A 19,453-nucleotide genomic window follows, 5' to 3' on the forward strand; every position below is an offset into this window, starting at 1 on the left:
AGAGTTGCCGATCAAGTTCGTGTTCTTTTTCCAGAAGTTAACCTATTAATTTCAAATGTAAAGAAAGTATTTCGCAAATCTCCGAAAAGAGTAAAAGCATTAAGAGAAATGTTTAATGGAATTCCTTTGCCTCCAAACCCAACAATTATTCGCTGGGGAACATGGATCGAGGCTTCCACTTACTACAACAAGTATTTTGATGAAATAAAAAGCGTTATAGACACATTTCGTAATTCAGACGCACAGTGCATCGTCAAAGCAAAAAAATCTTTACTCAGTGCAAAAGTTCGAAAAGATGTAAATTTCATAGCAAAGTATCTGCAAGTAATACCAGATGCTATAAATAAACTGCAGTGCCAAAATCTATCTCTTAGTGAAAGTTTGACCATAGTACAAAATACATACAAACATATATCCAAATTAATTTTGAATAAAGATGGAAAACAGATTTTAAAAAAGTTCAAAGTGGTTTTGCAGAAAAATGCCGGATATGAAGTTATGAAAAAAATGTGTGAACTGATATCGGAGAAGGAGATAGTACTAGATTCAACGATATATCGTTCTACATTTGATTACTTCCGTCGTTTTAAAAACGCACCCATTACAACAGTAGCAGTCGAAAGATCATTTAGCCAATTAAAATGGATATTTACTGCACGACGCCGCAGATTAAGAGTAGAAAACATAGAGAAAATTTATGTCGTATATTACGAAAATCACTTAAGATCAACAAAAATTAAATAATGTTGTACAAAATAAATCATGAATATTTATTTGATATGTCGATTCCGGGTCATTATTTACTAACAGAGTGTAAAGCAAGATTTATGAACATTATGCAACAAAAACTTCGTGCTATGTATGATGAACTTCTTGGAGGCTTATAATGTGTAGGCAGAAAGGTCTGTTTTTACTAAACGGGCAGTCTGTTTTACCACTTCTTTAATAAATTTATATTTGCTCCCGCGATAACGATGTATGCTAATTAGAGACCGACCATGTTCAATATTCAATTATTCATGCCAAGTATGCCAAGTAGGTACTACGTCAAGTATATTGCTCCTATGGACTATGTATACATTGTCACTGCCAAAGTTAGCAAAGTTGGTGTTGTCGGAGTCGTTTTAACGTGTGACATTAATTTTTTTTATTCTAAATAAGAGAGTAAATATGATATTTCGGTGAGATCCTGCGGCACGGACTCGTGGTAGCAGACGTACAGCTCGCGGGGCTCGGGCTCACTGAATACGCGCCTGAGGAAAACAAAAATGTTAAACAAAACAACTTAATTATTAAAATATGCCAAAATCTATACTCTGTATCTTTAGGTATTTAAATAAAAGTAAACAAAATCTTTCAAATGGCTCCTTAAGCCAGTTAAAGGTAGATAAAAAAGTTACACGATCAAATAATATAGGCTAAAGTCAGGTCGTTCAATGACAGATCCAAGCGGTTCTATCGGCCAACCAACCACAACCCACCACAACCAATAAAATTTATTGGTTAACCAAATACATACATTTAATACATACAAGAGAACATTTAATGTTATAGGTAACTACCCGAAAATGTACAAATGACTTGTTTACTTTTATTTAAATACCTAAAGATACAGATTATAGTGAATGTGCCGATATAGGGTGTGAGTGCAGGCAAGTTTGCTTCAGAATGCGCACCTAATTAACGTCATTCCTAAAGGGCCCACTGATTAACAGTCCGCCGCACGGTATCGCCCTGTCAGTTAGAACAAAATTTTGACAGTTCCGAACAACTGACAGGCCGATACCGTCCGGCGGACTGTTAATCAGTGAGCCTTTTTAGGCCCATAAAACTTTAATGCCCGGGAAAAGAGGGTAGTTTTTATTAATCATCATCATCAGTCCACGCAGAAGTTGCGCACAAAAACTAGTATAAAATATATTAACCCGACAACCCAGAAGTGGAAGGGCTCGTTCTTGATTCCGCACTGGTAGAGCGTGGCGGGCGGCGCGCGGAACAACATCGCGTATTCCTTCACCGCCACCAACACCTTGTTGGGGTTCGGCGGCGTGTAGTTTCTTTTGAAGCTGGAAAACAAGGTTTTTTTTGTGTAAATGGAAATAAAGTTGTATCCAGACGAGACAATTTTTCGCCAATCTGGTGAAATTCTCCGATCGAACAGGACCGTGCGGACGCAAATACCAATTTGATTCCCCGATTACATCAGCAGGTGCGGACACAAAAATGCCAATTGGTGATTTAATTTGTGTACTTGTGGACGCTAGATGAGATTGACGAATTATTTTCCTGAACAAATCGACTGATTTCGTCAGTCCCGTCTGGATACCCCTTTAAACTGAAATTGAAGAATTACTCTCACAGAATAAGTATTTCAGACAGAATGGACACGCATGCTCTGTCCCGCCCCGAATGGAATTACCTTACCCCGTGGCGACAAGTTGTCTGCAGATTTAGAGAATCCCTGGGTGCCTAGCCAAGGTGACAACAAAGCGACAGTGACAATTGCGTTTCGTTCGCTACACAGCGTAGACGATTGGCATATTGGCTACGCAGCCTGTTTGGAAAGTTTAATACACCGGCTTTTTGAATTTTATTAAACGTCGTGTTTTAATTTATCGCCACTCGTTTCGAATTTCCTCTTTTCCGCACTTGTATCGTAATAGTACATACCGCACACTATGTTGCAACAGCTCATGTATCCGTTTACTGGCCGCCCGAAATGTCCGTACAATGTGTGTGTACAGCGCATTGTTGGCTTGAACCTCTATACTCTTCACTGGTGCTATTAGGACGCCCTTCGCGGATTCTAACTGTAGGAAATGGAATAGAACGTTTTCGTCGCCCGCCGTTATTCTGAAAATATACAAAGTTATAACTTGAAGATCGAAAAGTAAAGAGATCCTTTTACCAGCTATAGTTCGTTTTTTCTTGCATTAGTAAGAACTCCACAGAAGCAAGCGTGCAGTTTTTATCAGGCTCTTTAATTGTTAATAATTATTGAATTATCTAATGTAGCATGGTCAATACATATAATTTACGTCAAATTATTACCGCTAAAAGTGCCGGATTTGGCACCACCAGCTTACTTCTGCGAAGTTCTTTCTAATGCTAAAAAAACGAACTATAAGCTTATACAGTAGAATAAAAGATACAGCCGAGGCAAAAGGCTTATGTAAACATATGTCACATATGTGTCAAAGTCTAGTCAAAAGTAACACTTCGACGCTTACCATAAGGACGATATTTCCTTGTATCTTTATACGAATAACTTGTCAAAGTGTCCTTATGGCAAGCGGTAAACTGGGACTTTTTCCTTGGAAACGACACATATACGAAATATGCTCTTATGTCCTTGATAATTAGGGCTCGAACTTTTAGTGCAGATGACATAAAAATGACGCCGTTTTGTACATATAATGATGTGGTAGATAAAATAAGTTTCAGGAAACTTATTACCATAAGCACAGTACAAGAACAGTAGTGAATCTTCATAGAAATGTGCCGCTGCCGGCTTGAAAGTGTGCGTGCGCGCCGGACACCGTGTACGCACGCGCTGCCACGCACACATTAGCATAATATACGGGGGAATACGGTGGCGGCAGTATGGGCCGTACAGCGACTGTGATCGCGTGCAATTCGAGTACGCTGCCCACTCGCTCGCATTTGTCTGCTCTGACGGTAGGCCTCTCAGCTCGCCGCGGTCGTATTGTATTGTAGGAACTATTGCATCATAAGTCAGAAACGCACATGTGACACCCTTATTATAGGAACATCCATTGCCTACGAATACCGCTTAGCGTTACTTGTTAGTCTCCATAGGCTACGGCGGCTAAAATCGGGAAAAAAACTCTTTTTGCAATTGAATTTAGCGCTACACAAGTACCAGGGCCTCATGAGTTACGAGAAGGTGTCATTGACCCGCCGCGGGGCGCGGGGCGCGGCGGCCGGGTCGCGTATCAGTATGAAGGTACAATAAAAGTGACAACCCTAAGCGCCAACGCAAGAGTAGGCAAATGACTTGCCGAGCGGCCTTAGATTCACTACTGTTCTTAGTGTACTGTGCCATAAGGTATCGTCGCTCACAAGTCAGACTGTTAACTGACAGTTTGTAAACCTTATTACAAAAGGCATAAGGGCCACCGATGGACAGTTATTCAAGTGTTACTGTTTGTAGCTACGATTATTAACGTGAGGATTACACGTTTTTGACACGTAAAAGGCATTTCACAGCGACTTTTTACTATAGCATTAAAAACCGGGCAAGTGCGAGTCGGACTCGCGCACAAAGGGTTCCGTACCATAATGCAAAAAAAAAGCAAAAAAAAAAAACGGTCACCCATCCAAGTACTGACCACTCCCGACGTTGCTTAACTTTGGTCAAAAATCACGTTTGTTGTATGGGAGCCCCATTTAAATCTTTATTTTATTCTGTTTTTAGTATTTGTTGTTATAGCGGCAACAGAAATACATCATCTGTGAAAATTTCAACTGTCTAGCTATCACGGTTCGTGAGATACAGCCTGGTGACAGACGGACGGACGGACAGCGAAGTCTTAGTAATAGGGTCCCGTTTTACCCTTTGGGTACGGAACCCTAAAAAAGACGAAGATTTACTATAGAATTAGGACTACAAAATAACACTTAATTTAATGGAGTACAGTCACCTGCAATAATATGTTACGTTTCGAAGGCCGCAAAAATATGTGACGCGCTCTTATGGCTCTACGAATAAGTTCGTGTCAGATATTTTTGCGGCCTTCGAAGAGTAACATATTATTGCAGGTGACTGTACAATACAGTACCCATATCCTTTAATTATAGAAGAGATTGTGAATGCTAAAAAAATTTAACTCACCTATGAACAGTGACGTGGTCAATTTCATTGAGCAATGATTTCCTAATATCAGAAGCATCAATACTGCCGCTAGCCCTGCTGCCCTCCTGAAAACCAAATACGTTCCGGTGGGTTATTACCACTAGCATAGAGAAATATAGTAAGACAAGAGTTGAGCACTCTTCATACCGACCGGAAAGTCTAATGCTCAACAACATAAGACTTTCCGGTCGGTGCTACATCTATTGTCACTTGACAGTACTACTACTGCTACTTAAAGTACTTACTGATAATTCTGCTACCCGACGCTAGATGTCGACTATGAAAATAATAGTCTTATTGGTACCAAAACTGATGTATTGAGTGAGCAATCTATGTATTTTTATTTGTAACTACTGGGAATTTGTATGTATACCTGTCTGTCCCAATCAGAATCAGAGCCCGAGGAATCCCGTCGATTCCTTTCTCGGTCGGCTCTTCGCCCTTGTATGCGCTCTTCACTCTTTTCACTGAAACAAAATAAAACTATTTCAGGGTTCCGTAATCAATTTGGTAATAACCATTAAATTAAATTTAAAAAAACCTACCTACGCTATATGCCCTAGAAATATATGTCAAAAATCCTTTAAGTACATAATTTTAGAAATGAGCTGATACTTTTCAAACTGCTGGGTCGATTTCTATCAAGCATAGCTAAGAACCACCGCAAGGAAACTCGCTTTCACGTAAAAAAAACCGTTCGAAATCGGTCCATCCGAGCTACGATGCCACAAACAGACGTACAGAAATTGGCGATAAACATATAACCACTGTTTTTGCGTCTGACGACCAAGTTGCTGGCGTTTCCCATTGAACGACTGGGAGTATAGACTACAGTGGGTGCCATAGTTCACGGAGTCGCTGGACACGTTTATCTGCTCGGTGGAGGTGTGGCAACGGCGATCTTTTGGACTATTATATTACCTATTGCTCTTCAAACTGTTGGAGTCCTCAGAATAGCTGACGTCCAAGTTGCTGGCGTGGCGTTTCCCGTTATGCCACTGGGAGTACAGACTGTGGTGGCTGCCATAGTGGACGGAGTCGCTGGAGACGTTTATCTGCTCGGTGGAGGTGTGGCGACGACGTTCTTTTGGACTATTATATTACCTATTGCTCTTCAAACTGTTAGAATCCTCAGAATAGCTGACGTTCAAGTTGCTGGCGTGGCGTTTCCCGTTATGCCACTGGGAGTACAGACTGTGGTGGCTGCCATAGTTGACGGAGTCGCTGGAGACGTTTATCTGCTCGGTGGAGTTGTGGCAACGGCGATCTTTTGGACTATTATATTACCTATTGCTCTTCAAACTGTTGGAGTCCTCAGAATAGCTGACGTCCAAGTTGCTGGCGTGGCGTTTCCCGTTGTACCACTGGGAGTACAAACTGTGGTGGCTGCCATAGTTGACGGAGTCGCTGGAGACGTTTATCTGCTCGGTGGAGGTGTGGCGACGACGTTCTTTTGGACTATTATATTACCTATTGCTCTTCAAACTGTTAGAATCCTCAGAATAGCTGACGTCCAAGTTGCTGGCGTGGCGTTTCCCGTTATGCCACTGGGAGTACAGACTGTGGTGGCTGCCATAGTGGACGGAGTCGCTGGAGACGTTTATCTGCTCGGTGGAGGTGTGGCGACGACGTTCTTTTGGACTATTATATTACCTATTGCTCTTCAAACTGTTAGAATCCTCAGAATAGCTGACGTCCAAGTTGCTGGCGTGGCGTTTCCCGTTATGCCACTGGGAGTACAGACTGTGGTGGCTGCCATAGTGGACGGAGTCGCTGGAGACGTTTATCTGCTCGGTGGAGTTGTGGCGACGACGGTCTTTTGGGAACTTGAGAGTTGAGGGTTTTAGAGTGCCGTCGGATTTTTGATCTGAAAGTAAAACAGTGGTTTACTATACTATATAGGCAAAGAGAATTAATTGTAAGAAAGAGGTAAAGTGAAAGACAAAATCGTGCCCCTTACTTTAACATCCAAAACAGGTAACGGCGGCCGCTGAATATACAAACGTCAAATTTTGAGTAGGGAATGCAAATCGGTTATTTTTTGTATGGAAATAGCCGCGGTTTCGGTTAATAACCGATTATTTCCATACAAAAAATAACCGAAAATAAGCGATTTGCATTCCCTAATTTTGAGTCAGATTTTCCGCAAAATGTATACTGGGAGCTGTACAGCGCCATATGTCAAATTTAAAGCACAAAATGTCTTAGATTTTACGCATCTTACTCAATCAATGTATCTTTGCTATAGGTACTGTCAATTATGTCAAACTTGTAGTCAAAAGTAAATGGCATCTGCCCATTGTTCAAAATAATCTACGCGCGCTCTAACTTATACACGCACGCTGAATAATGTTGTGTTGAAATAATTTTAAAACCTTGCGTGCTTTAAGCTACGTGATGCCTAGTGCCTGATTAATAATAGTTTATGAGTATAAATAAGCGTTGTGTTACTTACTTATCTTCTTCCCCTGCTTGGTCAAGCGCTCCGGTGAGCATTCTAGTTGCGGCTGTGTATTGGACCGTAGCCACGTAGGAAGGTACTTTTACAGTCCTACGTCGTATAGGAGTTCTATACAGCTCTCGTACTCTACGTAGAAGGGTGATGGCGGGGTGATGCCTAGTGCCTAATTAATGATAGTTTATGAGGATAAACGTTATGTTACTTACTTATCTTCTTCCCCTGCTTGGTCAAGCGCTCCGGTGAGCATTCTAGTTGCGGCTGTGTATTGGACCGTAGCCACGTAGAGAGGTACTTGTCCAGTCCTACATCGTATAGGAGTTCTATGCAGCTCTCGCACTCTTCTACATAGAAGGGAGACGGCGGGGTGATGCCTATTGCCTGATGAACAACAATACGATAGTTAGGTATTTGTTTTACAAGGAGGCAAAGTTTTTGTTTAACCGCTAGTGCTAATATTGATACCAGAGCAAGCGAAAGACTCCAAAATTAAACCACGAGCGTAGCGAGTGGTTCGACAATTGGAATCTTGAGCGTTGCGAGGGTTTCAAAGCACGAGGGTTAAACAAAATTTGCCCCCGAGTGAAACACAAAATTTTTCACCACAACAACCCGAAGCAAATATTAAATGTAAAATATCAAACAAAATCGAACCAAATCAAATCCGAATGAATTTATCATCCAAAATCATCATTTAAAAGTCAATTATACCAGTAAACATAAGAATCAACTCAAAATTTGCATTTGATTACTTTGCCTCACATGTGAATAAAATGCAACTTTGCTATCAGTTTGCAAAGTGCAAAGTAAGCCTTTCCGAGCTGGTGTGGTGAAAAATATATTGTCACAGATGGAATAGAAAGAAGGAAAGAAATACCACTCTAATAAAGTAACTTACATCTTCAGTACACCCTCCAGCCTCCATCAGTGTGGCCAGAAGGAAGTGTCCCTTCCCGGCCACCAGTAGAAACCAGCGCCCATCTGGAATTCTGACACATATTGCCATAATGGGTTGCCGTTACAAAAAAAAACCGGACAAGTGCGAGTCGGACTCGCCCACCGAGGATTTCGTACTTAAAAAAAAAGCGTTTATTTTCAATTTTATTTATTTATTTATTTAAACTTTATTGCACAAAAGAAAACTTATCGTACAAAAGGCGGACTTAATGCCAAAAGCATTCTCTACCAGTCAACCTTAAGGCAAAGCAGAGAGATTCTTAGACAGAATTTTACTGTCTAGCTATCATGGTTCATGAGATACACCCTGGTGACAGACAGACAGACAGTAATCTTAGTAATAGGGTCCCGTTTTTACCCTTTGGTTCCGAACCCTAAGGGCCACTTGCACCATCCCAGTAACCCGCGGTTAAGCGGTTAAAGCATTAACCTAGTGTCAAATTGTACTGGTAACCATGGTAACACCAGGTTTAACCGGTTAACCCCGGGTTGGTGGAATGGTGCAAGTTGGCCTAAAAAGTAGCGCGACTCACAATTCCATTCCCTATATTTTCAATATTTCTGAAGGATTTAAAGTAATTGGTGATTTGCTTTACTCTTGGAGTGGAATGACCCATTATCATTACTTACACATATAAACTACTACTAACTACTAGTTACTACTATACTACTAGTTGCCTGAAATAAAGATTTAATTTCTTTTTATTAGTAGTAGTAAACACTTTATTCTACAGAACAAGTACACAGTGTTGGCAAAAAATCAATTCGAATTGACGATTGACGATTGAGGATTGACCGATCAATCCGAATTGACGATTGACGAAACTAATTCTAAATCTACTGATTGAGGATTGACGATTACTAATCGTTAATTCGAATTGATCGGTCAATCCTCAATCCTCAATCGTCAATTCGGATTGACGATTACTTTGTATGTACCTGTACCTACCTAATGTCCTTTTTATTTAGGCCATTTTTCGAAACTAGCCAAATACGTTCAAAAGCGGTGTCTGAGTTTACCAAAGGTTCCGAAACATGTTTCCGACGCACGGTGGGCTGAAAATCGGCCTCCATAGAAATAGAAACCGAAGTCTTAAATTTGAATTTTTTTTATTGGAATAGCTTTTGTTAGGTTTTATTATGTCCCAAAATTAATCTTAGCTAATTTGGTTGGAAAAATAATTAATTATAATTTTTTTTTCAAAATCTTTGTATGGCGCGTATCAGAAAAAACGAGTTTTCTCCGAAAATAAAAAGTTAACCGTAATATCCTGACAGGTGATTTTAAAACCAATTATTCTTGATTTTTCCACATAATTATAATTTTCCTACGGGGTGCACTTTTTTTAAAAAAAATCGATATATATTTTTCTTTTTTTTTTTTTTTTATTATATTACGGTTATACTCGTTATTTTGACTACAAAAAATGAATTTGAGTTTGATCGAACCAATAACTTACGCGTAGTGAAGTTTTGTTCTAAGCAAATGTATGGAGCGTACGAGTAACACGGATTTTTTTTTCAAAAATTAAAGGTATACCGTAATATCCTTGCAGATGATTTAAGTACCAATTATTAATGATATTTTGACATAACGCGAACTTTTCTACCGTATGCACTTATTTAATAAAAATTAAAAAAACTTATTTTTTCATGCTGAAATAGCTTTATTACCCTTGTATCCTCTTTATTACATTATCTTTGTACTTAATGAAACAATATTTAACAAATTTGACATATTGACAACTGATGAGTCTAAAATTAATGATCATTAATGAGGTCCGGTTACAATCGTTAGTAGATATTATGAATGCAGTTTAATCATTAAGATTTTAATCATTATGCTTATAATTAGACGTAAAACTAATTATAATAGCAATGATATACTCGTAGAATGGTGGTGTTCATTAGTACTAGCAATAAATAGGTAAGGGGTACATTTTATATTTTAGTTCATCTTGAGCTTCTTAACCGCTAACTTACACGACCATAAACCATGGACAGTCTTATTACGAACTTGGACTTGTTTGTTATCCTAAAATCTCAAGGATCTAGTTTAAATCACGAAGCTTTGTTTGAAATAGTGCTAACTAAATCAAACCTTAACCTATCAGAAGAAGATCGTGACACCTTGAAAGAATTTTGCCGAAGATTTACAAGAGCTGCTACTGACAGATGGAAGAAAAGCCAACGGAACACAGAAAAATTTAGAACAATGTATGGATCTTGGTTAGAAGCAAATATTGACTGGCCAAGTTGCTTTTATCTTCAGTTGGATCTTCAGTTAGCCCACGCATCAACCAGCAGTGATCTCATTCCTCATACACTAAGCACATCATCAACTGGAACCATGACGCGATTGAAACGTAAACCATTCGAAGACCTCGGAACGAAGCAGAAAAAAAACAGATGCAGCGATCTAAGCGTTGAAAACACAGACGAAGTGGTGTTTTCAGCTGTAAAGCTTTTAAAAGAAGATGGTCGGGGTGAAATTGCATCATTGATAGAATATATGTTAAAGAACCCAGAAGCAGTCCAGAAATTCACTGCAATCATCAAGAAGCCTGGTTCTACCGCGTCACTTACAGCAGAGAAGGCATTAGGTCTACTGATTTCTTTGAAGTTAAGTAAATGGCAATACATAACTTTACGAGAGACAGCCATCAGAGAGGGTGCTTCAAACTTATACCCATCGTATTATAAAGTGCAGAAGGCTAAATTAGATTGTTATCCACCAACGCAATCTGTTACTGTAACGGATTTTTCGTGTGAGATAACATTGCAAGCTTTGCTGGATTTAACAGTTACACCAATTTTGAATAGTTTACAGGAACAAGTAGAAGACATGCAGTTAAGTTTAATTTCTAAATGGGGATTTGACGGTGCTTCCAGTCAAAGCCGGTACAAGCAGAAAATTGGTGGCAGTGAACAAGATGACTCAAGCATTTTTATGACGACTTTAGTGCCACTAAAGCTTATCTCTGGCGACAAAACAATTTGGACAAATCCAAAACTATATTCTGCTTCATATTGTCGTCCAAAGCAATTTACATTTACTAAAGAGAACAAAAACTTTGTTCTAGCTCAAAAGAAAAAAATGGACGAAGAAATCAAAGACCTAGTGCCCACAGAACATAGGAACAACAAAGTGACACATAAGCTGAAGATGACGATGGTAGATGGCAAAATCTGCACATATCTTTCACAGGCTAAGTCAAGTGCAACATGCGTTTTATGTTTAGCTAAGCCTAATGAAATGAACAATATAGACAAAGTTTCGAAAAAAACAGTGCCTGATACTACCTTATATGAATTTGGACTATCATCTTTACATGCCCGGATCAATACCATGGAATGCCTTCTTCATATAGCATATCGATTGGACTTTAAAGAATTTTATGCAACTGAAAAGAGGGGCCTTAAACAGAAGATGGAACTACGGAAGAAGATTATTCAAGATCGCTTCAAAGACGAACTAAATCTTTTAGTCGATGTAGTAAAACAAGGTTCTGGAACAACGAATGATGGAAACACAGCACGAAAATTTTTCGAAGATCCCGAAAAAACAGCTAATATCACTGGACTGATTTGCTGTAATTCTGCAAGCTGTCACATCAGGTGAAGTAATTGACACTGAAAAGTTTAAAGCCTATTGTAAAGATACAGCGGACGACTATATTAAATTTTACAGTTGGTATAAGATGCCCCCAACAGTGCATAAATTGCTGATCCATGGCACAGATATCATTGCACAAAATGATATTGTACCGATTGGTCATCTCTCTGAAGAAGCATCCGAGGCACGCAACAAAGACTTCAGAATGTTCAGAGAGCATCACTCACAAAAAAAAACGAGACAAGATTCGAACAGGGATGTTTTTAATATGTTACTTTTGTCTTCCGATCCTGTCCTTTCTTCAATGAGGCCAACAATAAGTGGAAAAAAGAAACAGGCTTTCTTCCCTGAAACTTTAGAATTATTCATTTGTCTGGAACCTGAAGAAGAAGAAGTGACAGATACCTCAAATGTGTACCCTGATTCTGAAATGGACACGGATTCGGAAGTAAGCGACCAGGAAAACTAAACTTTCAGGATTCCAATATTAGCATTATAATACTTTTAATTAGGATAGCATTACATATACTTATTTCTGTTTTAATGTAAACCAATTATTGATAATGTTACTGATATTTATTTAATTAAGTAAATTCGTAGTATCTACTAATGATTGTAACCGGACCTTATTAACGATCATTAATTTTAGACTCATCAGTTGTCAATATGTCAAATTTGTTAAATATTGTTTCATTAAGTACAAAGATAATGTAATAAAGAGGATACAAGGGTAATAATGTAAAGGATGTAATGGTTTTATTTTCAATTTTCTACTTGTAACTCTTGTATGTTTATTATTTATTTGATTAAAACAATGAGAAAAAGCTATTTCAGCATGAAAATATAAGTTTTTTATTTTTTGTTAAATAAGTGCATACGGTAGAAAAGTTCGCGTTATGTCAAAATATCATTAATAATTGGTACTTAAATCATCTGCAAGGATATTACGGAATACCTTTAATTTTTGAAAAAAAATCCGTTTTACTCGTACGCTCCATACATTTGCTTAGAACAAAAATTCACTACGCGTAAGTTATTGGTTCAATCAAACTCAAATTCATTTTTTGTAGTCAAAATAACGAGTATAACCGTATTAAAATAAAAAAATAAAATAATAAAAATAAAAAATATATATCGATTTTTTTAAAAAAAAGTGCACCCCTTAGGAAAATTCTAATTATGTGGAAAAATCAAGAATAATTGGTTTTAAAATCATCTGTCAGGATATTACGGTTAACTTTTTATTTTCGAAGAAAACTCGATTTTTCTGATACGCGCCATACAAACATTTTGAAAAAAAATTATAATTAATTATTTTTCCAATCAAATTAGCTAAGATTAATTTTGGGACATAATAAAACCTAACAAAAGCTATTCCAATAAAAAAAAGTTCAAATTTAAGACTTCGGTTTCTATTTCTATGGAGGCCGATTTTCAGCCCACCGTGCGACGGCAATATGAAGGATGTCCTTTTTGGAACATTTTCGGGACTTTCCTTGAAATTAACCAATAGCGTTCAAAATCGATATCTGAGGTGCTCAAAGGTTTGAAACTTGTTTCCGAGGGAAATATTGAGAGATGCCCTTTTTTGGGGCATTTCTAGAAATTACCCGATTGCGTTTAAAATCGATATCTGAGGTAACCAGAGGTTTCTAAACATCTTTTCAACTGCAATATTGAAAGGTGTCCTGTTTTGGGACATTTTAGTGACATTCTTTGAAAGTGACTGCTTGCATTCAAAATCGATATCTGAGGTGCAAAACATGGTTTCAACGGCAATATTTAGATTCTACACTTTAGCCGCGTACTTACTTTACTACCTGCATTACGCCACCCTGCTGATAACAAGATGCGTTCTAAAAACGTACGAGTGCGAAAGAGATAGCATGATTCTAATCCTTTTATTGTTCTAGTGGTGTCCAGTTTGAGTCCAGTAGAGATAAGACATTCGGTCTTCAACCCTTGTTGTTTGTTGGTGTGTGACTGTGTGTTTGTTTTAAATTGGACTGTGGATTTTCTTTTGGCGTTGGCTTGTTATACGGACTTTTGGATTTACTTCTGGACTGTTTCATATGATTAGCTTGGCGTGACTTTGAAGATTGGACATCGCAGTTGTTCTTACGGTAAGTAACATTTACCAACTATTATTTGTCGTAAAGGTTAACATTGAATATCTATAGGCACTTTTTTTAAATCTAGAACAATGTTATGTGGGTTTAAAAATTTCACTTTGTTATTTTCGTGTGCAAGATTAATGGATAAAAAATAATTATGAGAATACATCTGTAAGATAACTTTTGTATGATATTATAATTATGTCTAAATCAATAAAAAAATATCATATTTCGGGCTCCCTTCGATTTCATTTGATGCTTGTTATGTTTTTATGACAGATTGTTATTGTGAGATAAATGAATAAATAATATCCATAATAACGAGTAAAGTTCAATATATGTATAAAGCCTTGCCAGTATTACACTGAATACCGGGGGATACCCCGATACTTACTGTAATACTCGCAAGGCATTCAATAAAAATAAATCATTCTTTTGGGCAACCGTTGGGCACCTCAGATATAAATTTTGAACGCAATCGGTTGGTTTCAAGAAATGTCCCAAAATGTCCCAAAACAGGGCATCTCGGAAAATTACCTTCGGAAACATGATTCGGAACCTTAGCGTAGGTAAAAAGTCATTTCTCGGTATTGCCTTCAGAAACATGTTTCGAAACCTTTGGGCACCTCAGATATCGATTTTGAACGCAATCGGTTAATTTTAAGAAACGTCCCATAAATGTCCAAAAAAAAAAAGGAAACTACATACGTCTGTATTGCCGTCGGAAACATGTTACCTACCATGTGAACCTTTGGAAATCTCAGATATCGTTTTAAAGTGCCAACGAATAATTTTAAAAAATGTCCCGAAATGGAAGGGACATCTTTCGGGACCTATGGTCGACATCGATTACGAATATGAACGTAATCGGCCAATTTCGAAAAATGTCCCAAAAAGGGACATCAGTCAATACTGACATCAGGAACATGTTTTCGAACCTCTGGGAACCTCAGATATCGACTTTAAGTCCAGTAAGTAAGTCCCAAAAAAGGACACCTTTGAAAAGAAATCTTAGGGACTATGGTTAATCTAGATTGAGAATTGATTTAATCCGAATTGAGGATTGATGCGTTAATTCCGATTGATACAATCGGATTGACGCGTCAATCTGAATTGAATCAATTCGAATTGATCAATTCGGATTGACGCGTCAATTCGATTGATCAATCCGGATTGATTTAGTTCAGATTGATGCCAACACTGCAAGTACATAACACAGAGAGAATACTGTAAATTTGTACAAAAGCGAACATATTCCCTTAAGGGATCTCTTCCAGCTATACCTTTAAGTAACTGAGAAAGATACATACTCGTACGAAATCTTCATTTCATAAAAAGGAAACGGCAAAGTGAACAGCCTGGCCATGCCCTTAGGTCAAAAAGTATGAAGACTCCTGAGAATAAAAAAACTCAATTAAACAAACCTATATTCATTGCTATCATTTTTGTTCTGCATCCTATGTTCATGTATATAAACTTCCTTCCAAATGACCAGTTTTTCCAATTCCTTTTCCGCGCTCAATTTCAAAATGCCGTTGAGTTTCAAAAATGAGTTGATTTCGAATAAATCTTCGTCTTGTACGTGAGAACTTAGTAGGTGCCCAGAGTAATATAAAGTGGTTCCGATCACCGTGTACAGCCTTTGAAAGTTTTCAATGTCATCAGTCTGAAATAAAACTGTAGGTAGTATAAAACCTTATCACCTTTCCATTCGTGAACTTTATTCCAACGACGTAAGGTCTATCAATGCTCAGTAAAGTATATACATACCCATTCTCTGTAATCCGCCGCCTGAAGCTCCGTCATAGCGTCATCTACTTGTATCCTTACTTCTAAAGGCAGCGTTATACAATGCGCTGCCAAAACATCTTCCACATACAACCCATTACTCTTATCCGTATCTTTATCCATATTACTAAACAACAAACTAATAAATATACGAGAAAATAAGCTATCCAGCTTATCAACATTATTAGGTTTAGTAAAACAAGTCTTTAATGAACCATAAAGAAACTCTAACATCCTTGTTATCTGAATGATTACTCTTTTAGCAGCGAATAAGTCAACTTCTTTATTCGGAAATGCAACTAATAATAAATCATTATAATGTGACATGTAGGCAATATTTATTAAAGTACTATTATGTAATACTGTAGAAGTTATAGGCTGGCTTGTGCCTAAAGACTTTGGAGCTAAATGATTTAAAGTTACATATGCTCCTCGGGTATTGTAAAGGAAGTTTTGATTAAATGGTCTCGGGTAGCAATATAATACTCCTTTATCATCATTGCTATGGTATTCAATGTCATTACAGCATATGTACAAGACTGAACAGTTAGAGTCTTTCAGTAATTGTGTTAGAGAATTCTCCGGAGCTTGCTTTGTAGTAAGAAGCTTTTCTATATCAAATAAGGCCCCTTCGGCTGCTCGGAACTGAAGTTTTGGATTATCATAATCATCAGCGACTACTTGAAGAATACTGTTGATATTGTATGAATTAACATCAATATTATTTATTTTCTGCAAGTAATATCCTTTTTTTACTTTCTGAGAATAGATAGCCCGGGCTTCGGGAAGAAAATCAGCCACTATGAGATTCTTTCCATCTGAGTTTTCTAGACTGATGCCAAACATTTTTTCTATTTGACAATTCTTTTCGCTGTTGAACATCATGTTTTTGCTGACCTGGAAGCAATAAAGTAAAATTTTATTGTTATAATGTAAAGTCTATTTTTTTATTCGGTAGACTAAAATTTCAGTATGAACATAAAATGTCAATTCATAGTATGAAATGTCATTTTAATCTACCGAATAAAAAAATAGACTTTTAAATAATGTAATATCTCAAACTTATTGCATTTCAGACTGAATAATTCAGGAGTGTTCACGTATGGGTATTCAAATTTTTTGTTTCAATAATTAAAGTTTCCCTATGTTCAAATAAAATTTTTGAGAAGTTTTGTAACTCTTCTGAAACTTTCTGCAACTTGTGGAATGTGGGATTAATCTCCAGCTCTTTTACACTGTTATGAAAAAGTTGGATATACTAAATGTTTTTTCGCAATATGTACATAATCATAATCATTTATTCAATGCATCCATGGTATTTTACATAGGTGTTAAATGTCTAATAAGTACGAACATGGACCCTACTAGGGTGTAGCATTTTACATGTACATATTCTTACCCAGTGGGTGAATATTGGCTTACAACTACAAAAGGAAGACTATCTTAACATTTATCATTATTATACAAGTTCTATATTGCACTCATCACATTATACCTACATCACATCACATAATCGAGGCTAAGCTTGATCTTCGAAGAAATCCTGCGTGGAGTATGGGCATAAATGCAATAAGTAGGACTTTAGTTTTACAATTTTGTTACATACCTGTATAACAATTTTGTTATCCTCAAGAGAAGTTTTCTTGAGAATACCAGAAAGTGCCCCAGCTCCCTGGTCATCCACTTTCTTTCGGCCAAACACATCCAGCTGTTTCGATTTATGACTTTTTAGAACTTTGAATATTCTACCTGAAATTTTATGAACTGAGTTAAGTAATCTAATTTGCTGAAAATTGACATTCAACCATGAGTTATATTACAAGAATCCTTAATGATGAGCATGACTGCACTGTTTCATAAGTTATTTCGCATTGTAAGGCAAAAAAACATCAAGTATCAGTAATCATCAAGTCAGTAAGTATACTTGGGTTATATGTTCATGTACTTAATACCCTGAAATTTCACATTTTTGATATAGCACACACTCAAATAAAGATTTAAAAAAAAAATCACCTTTAGTTGACCGTCTTGTAGAGGTCCTCTTAAAATTATTTTTCCTTTTGAACGCCTCACAGTTTTCCAAAAGCGGGGCTGTAGAATTGTCCACATCATTGCAGGATTTAACTTTAATGTACACAAGCTCTCCATCTTCGCCAACATCGGAGTCCCATTCAGGAACAGAACTATAAATAAATACAACACATATAAAAAATTTACTTAAATCATTTAAGATTTGCAGATGACCTAGTGTTGATAGCGGAGTCATGTACGCAACTACATCACATGACGGAATCCCTACACATAGAGAGTATCAAAGTAGGACTAGAAATGAACCTAAGTAAGACAAAGGCAATGACAAATAGCTGGAAAAGACCACTAAGTATAAATGGAAACACGCTGGAATATGTAGAAAAATATACCTACCTAGGAAAGAACATTAGCTTCAATAAAGACAATAATGAAACGGAAATAGAAAGGCGAATACAACAAACATGGAACAAGTACTGGAGCCTAAAAGGTATATTTAAAAGTAACATGCCAATAGCCATTAAAACTAAAGTCCTAAACTCAAGTGTCTTGCCATGTATGACATACGGAAGCCAAACATGGAAATTCACGGCAAAAGCTCAAAGAAAAATCATTACATGTCAACGGGCGCTAGAAAGAAGCATGCTCAATATAAGAAAAATAGAAAAAATAAGACACTCAAAAATAAGAGAAAAAACAGGAGCAACAGATGCCTTGAGCTATGCAAAAAGACTAAAGTGGAAGTGGGCAGGCCATACAGCAAGACTTACAGATAAGAGATGGACATTAATAGTCACCAAATGGAGAGGTCCACTTGGCAAAAGAGGCCGGGGCAGACCACAAATGCGTTGGGATGAAGACCTAAAAAGAACAGCCGGCACAGACTGGATGGCGACAGCACAGGACAGGGACAAATGGGCAGCATTGGAGGAGGCCTTTACCCACTAGGGATTCATTAGTAAAACACATATTATATAAGTCTTAGTTTTATTTTAAATTTTTTTATGTAAACTTTTTACAATGAATAAAGGGCTTTTTTTTTTTTTTTTATTTTTTTTTTATTATAAAAAATTTATAGCTATTTAGGGCTCATTTAGGCAGTGCAAGAACTCGCATGCATATTAAAAGTACATTATGGTATTTGATCACTTGGCTAAGTTTCGTGTAACCTTAGACCTCAATGCAATGTAATGTAGTAGTCGCATACGAGTACGCGCGCCGTCTAAATGAGCCTTCTTATATGTATATGAAACAGTTTTTTTGTGCATTGCTTAATGGTTTAAACTGTTTAAAAGTAGTAGTTATAGGAAATAGGAATACCTGTCGGAATCAGAATATTTGGAATCATCTGAAGAAGTCCAGTCGTTGTCCGAATCACACGGGCTATCGTAATTTAATTTTGTCTTAAAGTTATTCATTTTAGCGAAATGTTAATTTCTTGTTAACGCTTATAATTACAAAACAAATAATAGGCGTGATGTTAAAATTATCATGCTTTGTAAATACATGACTAAACTTTTCAATTAAGTAAAGCTTTATAATATAAAGTTTCGTAAAGTAAATAAACCAAATTCCAAACCAAACAATATGCCATTTTTGACAGCACTTTGACATTT

At 37.2% G+C, this 19,453-nt stretch overlaps 1 protein-coding gene across 1 annotated transcript; it reads right to left on the reverse strand.

Annotated features, from left to right (window-relative positions):
* Positions 1-1,116: 1,116 nt before the first annotated feature.
* Positions 1,117-19,375, reverse strand: LOC134667985 (protein inturned). Its single transcript, XM_063525421.1, has 14 exons — positions 19,158-19,375; positions 17,823-17,992; positions 17,416-17,558; positions 15,792-16,706; positions 15,446-15,687; positions 8,233-8,323; positions 7,544-7,715; positions 6,643-6,743; positions 6,164-6,297; positions 5,250-5,343; positions 4,856-4,941; positions 2,671-2,853; positions 1,926-2,066; positions 1,117-1,253 (listed from the first exon to the last, which is right to left on the reverse strand). Exons 1-14 carry the CDS (start codon positions 19,253-19,255, stop codon positions 1,148-1,150), a joined length of 2,676 nt encoding a protein of 891 aa, XP_063381491.1. The 5' UTR covers positions 19,256-19,375; the 3' UTR covers positions 1,117-1,147.
* Positions 19,376-19,453: the final 78 nt, after the last annotated feature.

The sequence above is a fragment of the Cydia fagiglandana genome, chromosome 10 (genome assembly GCF_963556715.1).
Source record: "Cydia fagiglandana chromosome 10, ilCydFagi1.1, whole genome shotgun sequence".
Taxonomy (NCBI): domain Eukaryota; kingdom Metazoa; phylum Arthropoda; class Insecta; order Lepidoptera; family Tortricidae; genus Cydia; species Cydia fagiglandana.